This window comes from Camelus dromedarius, chromosome 28, assembly GCF_036321535.1.
Source record: "Camelus dromedarius isolate mCamDro1 chromosome 28, mCamDro1.pat, whole genome shotgun sequence".
In the NCBI taxonomy this organism is placed as follows: Eukaryota; Metazoa; Chordata; class Mammalia; order Artiodactyla; family Camelidae; genus Camelus; species Camelus dromedarius.
Window position 1 is genome coordinate 9,142,065 of NC_087463.1, and position 12,083 is coordinate 9,154,147.

Consider the following 12,083-nt stretch of genomic DNA (forward strand, 5'->3'; position numbering starts at 1 on the left):
GGAGAGAAACAAACTGAACTATCTTTATTAGCAAGTGATATGATGCTAAATGTAGGAAATCCTACAGAATCTCAAAAAAAAAAAAAAATCCTACTAGAACTAATAAGTGAGTTTAGCAAGGTCACAGAATACAAGCTCAATAGGCAAAAATCAATTATATTGTTACACATTAACAATGAATAATCCAAAAGTGAAATTAAGAAAACAATTCCATTCACAATAGCATCAGAATGAAATACTTAGGAAAAAGTTTAACAAAAGATGCAAAAGTCCTGCACACAAAATGTTGCTTTAAAAAATTAAAGATGACCTACGTGAATGGGACAATAGGACTTCTTCAGGTTGGAAAGCTCATTATTAAGATGGCAGTTCTCCCCAAATTGATCTATAGGTTCAATGTAATCTCTATCAAAATCTCAGTAGGCATCTTTGTAGATATTGACAAGATGTTCCTAACAATTATATGGAAATTTAAAGGACCTAGAATAGACAAAACAATTTTAGAGGGACAAAAAAGAGAACAATATTGGATAACTTACACTACCAATTCATGACTTACTAAAAGGCTACGGTAATCATTATAGTGTTGTGTTGGTATAAAGATAGATAAATTAATAGAACAGAGAAGCATGTCTGAAAATAAACTCTTACATTAATGGTCAGCTGATTTTCAACAAAACTTAAAGGATAGTCTTTTTTTTTTTTTGGCCATGACTCCCACTTCTGGATTAAAGATTAACTTCGGCCACAAGGAGGTTTGAAAGGATCCAGAGGAGCAGTTAAGATTCCCAGAGCTGAGGTGAGAGTGGATAAATGGGTAGGAAGGTTAAAGAAAAAAACCTCTTGGGGATTCTAGCAGACAATTTGCCTAAAGACACTTTAAATCTTCCAGGAGAATACCAATTGGCCCTGAAAACATTTCTTTAAAAAGCCTACAACTCTAAAAACTGCTTCTGCAAATGTGATGCTTGAAAGCAAAAGTATATATAAAAGGGAAAAGTATATTTCCCTTTGACCCAGAACAGAAATCCCACTCTAGGGAACTGGTTGATTCTAAGGAAATAACTCAAATGAATGTTGTTGTTAAAGTATAGTTTGTAATGGTGACAAATTTGAAACAAAGTCCAATATTTAACACTTATAGTACAACAACTCAGTAGACTACTATGTGGCCATTTGTAAATAAGACAGATGAAGCAACAAGGCAGTGTGTTTACAATGTAAAAATGAGCATCCACATAAATAAAGCTGGTGGGAGGTGGGGGGACTCAAAGAAGTGAAAATAATTATAATGCTGAATGTTAGAAATAGGAGCATGCTGATTTTTTCTACTTAAAAAAAAAACCAGTAAATGCACATATTTTACAGACTGCCTGAGATTCAGGGTGGAAGGGGCTACACAAGGGCATAAATACAGAAGAGACTCATCAGGGGTCATCTTGGAGGCTGGCTACCACCATCACCTCTCACCTGGTTTACCGTGATAGCTCCTCAACTGAATCCCTGTTTCTGTCTCCCTGGAGTCTATTCTCAACATGGCAGTCAGCAACCCTTTTATATCGTATTGCATTGCTCCTCTGCTCAAAACCTTATAACAGCTTCCTAAAGCCAAGTAAAAGCCAGTCTTTACTATGGTTCCAAGGCCTACATCATCTGGCCCTCACTACCTTTCTGATTCAACATCTAAAACTCTCTCCTCACTCACTCTACTCCAGCACAAATGCTATACTTCATATACACTAAGCAGACTTCTGCCCCAGGGCCCTTGCACTGGCTCTTTCCTCTGTCTGGGATGTTCCCCCCACCCCAGATAACCACATGACCAGTTCATTCAAATATCAGCTGCTCAAAGAGATCTTTTCTGGCAATTACATATAAAATAAAATAGCACCCCTGTCATCTCCTGCCTATAGCACTTAACATTTATGGCCTGGTTTCCTCCACTGGGCTGTAATCTCCATGAGAGCAAGAGGTTTGCTTTATTCTTGCTGAAGTCTAAGGATCCAGAGAAGTGCCAGGATCCAGGGCACATAAGAGGCACTCAGTAAATATTTAATGACTGAATAAGTGGGTTAATGAAAGTGGCTGATAGTCCCGGCTCTGCCTGCAAAAATGCCCTGCTAATATTGTGAATTATGTATATGAGACAGAAGATAAAGGAGGCAAGAGGAAATGGTCATATGGGCAGATGGATGGGAAAAAGTGAAGTTATTAATAAATGAACAAGAAAGGGAGGCATGGAGGTAAGTCAGGAAAATAACTGTGTGATATGAAATAGATCATTCAGATTTGTCAGTCTATGAAATTTTAAAAAGGAACGAAGTTTAATTTGAAAGAAGAAAATTTCGTGGCATAAAATTATAAAAACTCAGAGAATAAACGAACAGTTTATCCATGAGTTAAAGGAACACACAAGCATACTGTAGTTCAAAATAATAAAAGACTGAGAAAAAATATGTTGTTTATGAAACTATGGCGGAAGCTTACTAGGACATGCCCTCCGCATGGGATGAATGTTCTGGGGCAGCACCTGTTGAGTGGACAGGATCTTCTCCATCTTGTCCTGGAAATCCTTGTCTGCTGCTATCCCTGCTTCAAACTCTCGGCGTTCCTCCTCCTTCTCTGCTTCCCGGGTCTGCTGCTGGTAGCACATTTGCATCTGAAGTTGCTTCCTGTATTCCTGGGCTAAACTGCAGCGTCTGAAGTATTAGACATGTCAAAGTATAAAATTATGAAAGCAAGCATTTGGATTTATGTAGGACATTACGATTAAAATGTAATTTGAGAAGTCAAATTAAAATCTCCATTAAAATCAGGGTGACTGGGAAAGAAAAAGATGAAAAACTCAAAGTGTTTATTACACAATAATAATTAAGACAATCTTCCAACAAATGTTGATTTTAGGTAGGAATTGTTTCTTTCACATTCAAATATTCACTGCCATGTGGAGAGAGTCCTTGGTCTCTCTCCATCTTCTCTCACTCCCTCCAAGGAAGAAGGGATGTATCTTTTGGTAAAACTGGAAACAGGCTGATCTGCCTACTTCCTCTCTGCCCTCTATCAAAGGGGCATGTCCCTGCAGGGGAGGCCTGCCTCATTCTGTTCAGTATTAACTAGACTATTTCCTCCATATATGAGCCACATTTAAAATATGTAAGCCACATTAAAAAATTTATAGTGATTTTTTTCATTGTGATAAAAACCACATAATGTAAAATTTACCATCTTAACTGTTTTTAAGTGTACAGTTCAGTAGTGCTACATATGTTCACACTGTTGTGAAACAGATCTCCAGGACTTTTTAACCTGACAAATCTGAAACTCTATACCCATTACACAACTCCTCTTTGTCCCCTCCCTTCAGCCCTTGGTAAGCACCATTCTACTTGCTGTCTTTATGAATCTGACTACTCTAGGTACCTCAAGTAAGTGAAATCACATGCATTTGTTTGTCAGTGATTGGCTTATTTCACTTAGCATGTTCAAGGTTCATCCATGCTGTAGCATCAGGATCTCCTTCCTTTTTAAGGCTGGATAATATTCCACTGTATGTACATACCACACTTTGTTTATCCCTTCATCTGTTAATGGATAGTTGGGTTATTTCTACCTCTTGGCTATTGTGAATATGAGTATACAAATATCTTTGAGGTCCTGCTTTCAATTATTTTAGATATATACCCAGAAGTGGAATTACTGGATCATATGGTAGTTCTATTTAATTTTTTGAGGAAACTTCTTACTGTTTTCCATAGCAGTTTTACCATTTTCCAATCTATAAGCCATAGTATTAACATCAGATTTTATCAGAATTAAAGATTACACAGGGAAATATATACAAGATCTTATGGTAGCTCACAGGGAAAAAAAATGTGACAATAAATATATATATGTTCATGTATAACTGAAAAATTGTGCTCTACACTGGAATTTGACAAAACATTGTAACATGACTATAACTCAATAAAAAAATGTTAAAAAAAAAAAAAAGATTACAGCATGCATATGCCTCTGTGGCAGATTCTGTTTTCCAAAGATGGCCACAATGACATCCCCCCTCCCCCATGCTCTTCCGCAATGTGAACCTCTACTCCCCTATCAAGAGGTTGTGCTTATCTCTCCATCCATTGAATCTAGCTGTGCCCCCTGGCTCCTTTTATGACCAACAGAATGTGACAGAAGTAAGGCTATGTCAAACCTAGGTATAGTCCTCAACGGCCTGGCAGCTTCCTCTTGTCTCTTGGAAAACTTGCTGTTGGAACGGTTCTTCTCAGAACCAGCCACCACATTGTGGGAAGCCCAGGCCACATGGAGAGGCCATGTGTTCCAGATGAGATCCCCCATCACAGTCTCAGCATACACTCAGCTACATGAGTAGGCATCTTAGGTGCCCATTCCAGTTGAGCCTTCAGAAGATGTAGCCCCAGCCAGCAGCATCTGACCTGAACCACACGGGAACCTCAAGCAAGAATCACCCAGCACAGCCTTGTCAACCACAGAATCATGAGAAATAATCATAACTCACTTCAAATCACAAATTTGGGGGTGTTTTGTTATACACCAATAGGTAACTATAATACCTTCCGGTCCCACTTTTTTTTTTTCTTATTTCTTAGTTGATTCAGAAGTTGGGCAAGGAAGAGAGTTGCTATTCATTAAGCTCCCCTCACATCTCCAACAACAGACTTTTCAAAAAGGAGAAGGAATGACTTCCAGGGCAGAAGCAGTAGCAGGAAGTCAGCAGGGTAGGCCAGAAATTGTTGTTAGTGCTCCCAAACTGGCAATAGATTCAGATACATAAACCACACTTTTCCTACAAAGACAAGAACTTATTTCTATGTACCAAATGTGGGTGAGTCAGGGAACAGGCCTCAGGGGCAGGGAAGGTGGCTTTCAACTAGAGGAGACAGTTCCTCTTTCTTCACTACACTGGTCACCTGAGTTGGGTGTATTGGCCATTGGTAGGAAGGAACTGCTGTGACCTGAAAAAGGTCGCCAAGAAGGTAGCTGCCTGTTTCCTCCACCTGAGCCTGATCGTGGTGATCAGAGGGACACTTGTTAGAGGAGGGAAGTGGTATATCTCAAAGCACCTAGAGCATTTCAGTTTTCTAGCCCTGTGAGGCTACAAAAATCTTGCTGGGGACATTTGCATGGAATCACATCCCCATAAGCCATTTCTGCTAATCTAACTAATTAGGTCACATTGTATTTCAGGGTTTGTTTCATGCAAGGAAAAATCTTATTTCGTTACAATTTATGGAGGGGAGGGTATAACTCAGTGGTAGAGTGCACGCCTAGCATGCACGAGGTCCTAGGTTCAAGTCTTAGTACCTCTATATAAATCTAACTACCTAACCCCCATAAAATTTTTTTTAAAGATCTAGACATATCATTATAATTCAGAGTTGGTGCCTATTTTATTAAAAATGTTTCTAGTTTAATTTTTTAAGATGTTTGTCTAATTTAACACCTAATGTATATAATCAGAATGTACACAATGGCAATAGAATTTAATTTTACCAAGATGGTTGGTGCTTATTTTTATATGAAATTTTATAAACTGAATTGAGCTTTTAGGACAAATGTAAAATAATATCAGTGATACATGAATTAAGGCACATTTTCCTCTATGCTAAAAGTCTCCCCTTTTTAGGTAGTTAGTAATGATGAAGAGAACAAAATCATACCGTGCAAAATTCTCCCTCTCTTCATGATTTAGCTCTTTAAGACCTTCATTTATGCATTCCTGTTCCATAGCACGTTCCTCCTGTTCTTTTGCTTTTCGTTGCACTAAAAAAGACAAAAGCAATTTTTGCTAAATGACCTTTTTCAGAAAAGCACTTGCTGACATCTTTCTGGATATTGATGCAGTATTGTCTTTAGAAAGGCAGAGCTTAGAATCACTGGCCTGGATCTTAGCTCAATAAGGTAGAAGCAGTCATTCTCCATTGAGGAAAGAATAGGGTTTAGGTTCATATGTGCTGCAATCTACAGAGATTTTCTGTTCATCTTAACCTTAACCTTAACCTTAAGAAGGTCCTAATTTGTAAGGGGAAATAACATGCATAATAAAAATACTGGAAGGAAATACACAAAGTTGTGAATAGTAGCTATTCCTGGGTGGTGGAATTATGGTTGATTTGTTTCCTTGTTTATAAATGGTTCCAAATACTTAAATTTTCCATGTTTTCTCAATATATTCTAAAACATTTATCACGAGTGAATACAGAAATCTTTTTAGCTTATAAGCTTTCTTTTCATTTCTTAAAACTCTATTTAATACTGGCTTAATTTTGAACTGCCATTATAATTCCTGGATTGGAAAATTAATCAGTGGAACCAAGATGAGCCTTCTCTTGCAAAGACAACTAGTGTGAAGTCCAATGGTACCCCACTAGTAAACAACTACTTTCTTCTGTGACCAAGCACTGTCTGAAGCTGAGGGAATACAAAGGTGTGCCAAGATAGAGATGTGATTAAGCAATGGTGAGAACCCCAGAAAGAAGATTTATTATGAACAGAGGAACACAGAGGGCTTCTCAAGGAATGAGACATTTGAGCTGGCCTTGAAGGATGTTCAAAATTTTCAAGATCAAAAGCATCATAGGGAGAGAAAACTACCCAAGCAAAGGTATGCAGGTATGGAAGTATGGAGATACCAACAGAAAGAAAAGAAGGGCAGATAAAAAAGAGGAGGGGGAGATGTGTGTCTGTGCCCCAACTTCTCACCCTCCTATATAATCACTAAAGCACACAGACCATTCAAAGGACATCACACGGTGCCTTTAACCTTGAAAACATCTCCATGACTACACAGAATCTTCTGGAATATAAAACTCTTCATGTTTAGACTTCAAGTATTCAATCAGGTAAATTCTGCAAAGCAGATATCATGCTTTACTCCTTTTTAGACTCATAGTATTTCACACATAACACCTATTAAATAAATATTTTGGTTGCTACTTAAATTGAATTAAGGCCCAACTATAATTAGAATTCATTCCTTACACTTTTCTTGAACTTGAAGTTTTCTTGTACACATGACCTCATTCACAAGTTGTTTTCTTGCTTCCTTTTCAAGTCTCAGCATCTTGTCCTTCTCAGCAAACTTCCTTTCCTTCTCTTCATCTAATTTTCTGTCCAGTTCTTTCTCCTGAGCTTTTTCTTCCTCACGCCGCTGTGCCAAATACTGATGATATATCTTTTGTTCTCTTATCATATCTTCCTACATAACATAAAAATTACATAATGTTGATAAAAGTTTAGGTGGGATGACACTGAGGATTGGTTTTGAAATAATCTTTTAGAGCTACAATTCCAACCTTTTAGAAATACATACTGGAACATTACAGATGAAATATTAGGTCTAGGGTTTACTTCAAAATATTCAAGGTGGTGGGGAATGGGTGGGAGGGATAGATGAAATAAAAATGGCTATTGGTTGATGGTTGTTGAAGCTAGGTAATGGACACATGGGGGTTCATTGTATCATTCTTTGTATCTGTTTGAAATGTTTTATAACACATTTTTGAATAGTTCAAATAGTAATAATTCAAAGTGTTTCTCAAAGAAATTCCCAAATAGTTTTCAATTATACAACTTTATTTTCATTTAATTTAAGTAGGTGAAATATTAACCTGACAAACAAAGTAAGTGACTATTACTATTACAGCACTGTCTCTGACTGGAAGATGAGCTACCTGATACTTTATGACAGCGAATCTCAATCTTAGCTAAACTTTGGAATCACTTGGGGAACTTTAAAAAGTACTAAGGGCCAAGGATGTCCCCTCTCAGCACTCCTTTTCAAATTATCCTCAAAGTCCTAGCATATGCAATAAAACAAGAAAAGGAAACAAAAGGTATACTGATTGGGAAGAAAGAAATAAAACTGTCTTTGTTCACAGATAACATGGTTGTCTATCTAGAAAATCTGAAAGAATCAATAAAAAACTGCAGGAGCTAATCAGCAGTTAAATCAAGGTTGCAAGGTTAATATACAAAAGTCAATTGTTTTCCTATATATTAGCAGTGAACAAGTAGTATTTGAAATTAAAAACACAATACCATTTACATTAGCACCCCAAAAATGAAATACATAGGTATAAATCTAATGAAAAATGTACAAGATCTACATGAGGAAAAGTACAAAACTGATGAAAAAAGTCAAAAAAGAACTAAATAAATAGATATTACATGTTCATGGATATGACGACAGTATTGTCAGGATGTCAGTTCTTCCCAACTTGATCTATAGATTCAATGTAATCTTAATTAAAATTCCAATGAGTTAGTTTGTGGAAATTGACAAACTGATTCTAAAGTTTATATGAACAAGCAGAAGACCCAGATTGGCCAACTCAATATTTAAGGACAAGAACAAAATCAGAGGACTGACCCTACCCAACTTTAAGACTTATGGTAAAGCTACAGTAATCGAGATAGTATGGAATTGGTGAAAGAAAAATCAATAAATCAACAGAAAAGAACACAAAGCCCACAAATAGACTCACGTAAATATAGTCAACTTATCTTTGACAAGGAAGCAAAGGCTATACAATGGAGTTAAAGACTTTCTTCAAAAAATAGTTGCAGAAAACTGGACACCCACATGCAAACAAAACAAAACAAAACAAAAGATGTAGACCTTACACTTTTACAAAAATTAACTCAAAATGGACCAAAGACCTAAATGTAAAATATAAAACTATAAAACTCCTGGAAGATAACAAAGGAAAAAATCTAGATGACCTTGGGTCTCATAAGCTTTTAGATAAAACACCAAAGGCACAAGCCATGAAAGAAAGAATTGATAAGCTGAATCTCATTAAAATTTTAAAAATTTGCTCTGTGAAAGCTCCTATCAAGAGAATGAAAGACAAGTCAAAGACTGGAAGAAAATATTTGCCAAAAACTTATCTAATAAAGGACTGTTACCTAAAATGTACAAATAACTCTTAAAATTCTGGAAACATACTGTCCACCAAGACTGAATCAAGAAGAATCTGAACACTTGAACAATCCGATCACTAGAAAGGAAATAGAAATAGCAATTAAGAACCTCCCTACAAATAAAAGTCCAGGACCGGACGGCTTCACCGGAGAATTCTACCAAACATACAAAGAAGAACTCATACCAGTCCTTCTCAAACTCTTCCAGACAACTGAAAAGGAGGGAATACTCCCAAACTCATTCTATGAAGCCACCATCATCACCCTGATACCAAAACCAGGCAAAGACACTACAAAAAAAGAGAATTATAGGCCAATATCACTGATGAATATAGACGCCAAAATCCTCACCAAAATTTTAGCAAATAGAATCCAACAACACATAAAAAAGATTATACATCATGACTAGGTGGGGTTCATCCCAGGGACACAAGGCCGGTTCAACATACGCAAATCAATCAATGTAATTACATCACATCAACAAGAGAAAGGACAAAAACCACATGATCATCTCAATCGATGCAGAAAAAGCATTTGATAAAATTCAACACCCATTTATGATAAAAACTCTCGCCAAAGTGGGTATAGAGGGAACATATCTCAACATAATAAAAGCTATATATGATAAACCTACAGCCAGCATAGTACTCAACGGTGAAAAACTCAAAAGCTTCCCACTAAAATCTGGGACAAGACAAGGATGCCCACTATCACCACTCCTATTCAACATAGTCCTGGAAGTCCTAGCCACAGCAGTCAGGCAAGAGAAAGAAATAAAAGGGATCCAAATGGGAAAAGAAGAGGTAAAAGTGTCATTATATGCTGACGACATGTTACTATATATAGAAAACCCTAAAAGGTCCACACAAAAGCTACTAGAGCTGATTGAAGAATTCAGCAAGGTAGCAGGTTACAAAATTAACGTTCAAAAGTCAGTTGCATTTCTTTACACTAACGATGAATCAATAGAAGAAGAAAGTAAAGAAACAATCCCCTTTAAAATAGCACCCAAAGTAATAAAATATCTGGGAACAAATCTAACCAAGGAGATGAAAGAATTATACACAGAAAACTATAAACCATTGATGAAGGAAATTAAAGAAGACTTTAAAAAATGGAAAGATATTCCATGCTCTTGGATTGGAAGAATCAATATAGTTAAAATGGTCACACTGCCCAAGGCAATCTACAGATTTAATGCAATCCCTATCCAATTACCCAGGACATATTTCACAGAACTAGAAAAAATCATAATAAAATTTATATGGAACCATCAAAGTCCTAGAATTGCCAAAGCATTACTGAAGAGAAAGAAAGAGGCTGGAGGAATAACTCTCCCAGACTTCAGACAATACTATAGAGCTACAGTCATCAAGACAGCATGGTATTGGTACCAAAACAGACATATAGACCAATGGAACAGAATAGAGAGCCCAGAAATGAACCCACAAACTTTTGGTCAACTCATCTTTGACAAAGGAGGCAAGAATATAAAATGGAATAAAGACAGTCTCTTCAGCAAATGGTGTTGGGAAAACTGGACAGCAGCATGTAAAACAATGAAGCTAGAACACTCCCTTACACCATATACAAAAATCAACTCAAAATGGATTAAAGACTTAAACATAAGACAAGATACAATAAACCTCCTAGAGGAAAACATAGGCAAAACATTATCTGACATACATTTCAAAAATTTTCTCCTAGAAGAAATAAAAGCAAGAATAAACAAATGGGACCTAATGAAACTTACAAGCTTCTGCACAGCAAAGGAAACCAGAAGTAAAACAAGAAGAAAACCTACAGAATGGGAGAAAATTTTTGCAAGTGAAACCGACAAAGGCTTGATCTCCAGAATATATAAGCAGCTCATATGACTCAACAAGAAAAAAATAAACAACCCAATCCAAAAATGGGCAGAAGACCTAAACAAGCAATTCTCCAAGGAAGACATACAAATGATCAAAAAGCACATGAAAAAATGCTCAATATCACTAATTATCAGAGCAATGCAAATCAAAACTACAATGAGGTATCACCTCACACCAGTCAGAATGGCCGTCATTCAAAAATCCACAAATGACAAATGCTGGAGAGGCTGTGGAGAAAGGGGAACCCTCCTACACTGCTGGTGGGAATGCAGTTTGGTGCAGCCACTATGGAAAACAGTGTGGAGATTCCTCAAAAGACTAGGAATAGACTTACCATATGACCCAGGAATCCCACTCCTGGGCTTGTATCCAGAAGGAAATCTACTTCAGGATGACACCTGCACCCCAATGTTCATAGCAGCACTATTTACAATAGCCAAAACATGGAAACAGCCTAAATGTCCATCAACAGGTGACTGGATAAAGAAGGTGTGGTATATTTATACGATGGAATACTACTCAGCCATAAAAACCGACAACATAATGCCATTTGCAGCAACATGGATGCTCCTGGAGAATGTCATTCTAAGTGAAGTAAGCCAGAAAGAGAAAGAAAAATACCATATGAGATCGCTCATAGGTGGAATCTAAAAAACAAAAACAAAAACAAAAACAAACAAACAAACAAAAACAAAGCATAAATACAGGACAGAAATAGACTCATAGACAGAGAATACAGACTTATGGTTGCCAGGGGGGTGGAGGGTGGTAAGGGATGGACTGGGATTTCAAAATTGTAGAATAGATAAACAAGATTACACTGTATAGCACAGGGAAATATACACAAAATGTTATGATAACTCACAGAGAAAAAAATGTGACAATGAATGTGTGTATGTGTGTATGTCCATGAATGACATACACAAAAATTGTGCTGAACACTGGAATTTGACACAACATTGTAAAATGATTATAAATCAATAAAAAATGTTAAAAAAAAAAAAAAGAACTCTTAAAATTCAACAATAAGAAAACAAAAAACTCAAAAAATGAGCCAAATATCTTAACAGGTATCTCACCAAAAATATGTAGATGGCAAATAAGCATATGAAAAGATGCTTGTGATGTTGTGATTTATAGGAAGAAATATGTATTTGGTCATCATCCCCATATGGGGCACAGAGTGCCTAAAACCCTTAGAACTTCCTAAGAGAGCACCAAAGTTCTCGTTACATTAATGAGTGACTTTTGGACCACACC

At 36.7% G+C, this 12,083-nt stretch overlaps 1 protein-coding gene across 1 annotated transcript in view; it reads right to left on the reverse strand.

The window, feature by feature from the left end:
* The window catches only part of CFAP53 (cilia and flagella associated protein 53), a 25,215-nt gene continuing 13,132 nt past the window's right edge, over positions 1-12,083 (reverse strand). Inside the window, exons 6-8 of the mRNA XM_010996885.3 lie at positions 7,009-7,225; positions 5,688-5,790; positions 1-2,699 (exon numbers count right to left, since the gene is read on the reverse strand). Of these exons, the coding sequence (XP_010995187.2) occupies positions 2,471-2,699; positions 5,688-5,790; positions 7,009-7,225 (549 nt within the window). The 3' untranslated portion in view covers positions 1-2,470. The remainder of the gene's footprint in view (positions 2,700-5,687; positions 5,791-7,008; positions 7,226-12,083) is intronic.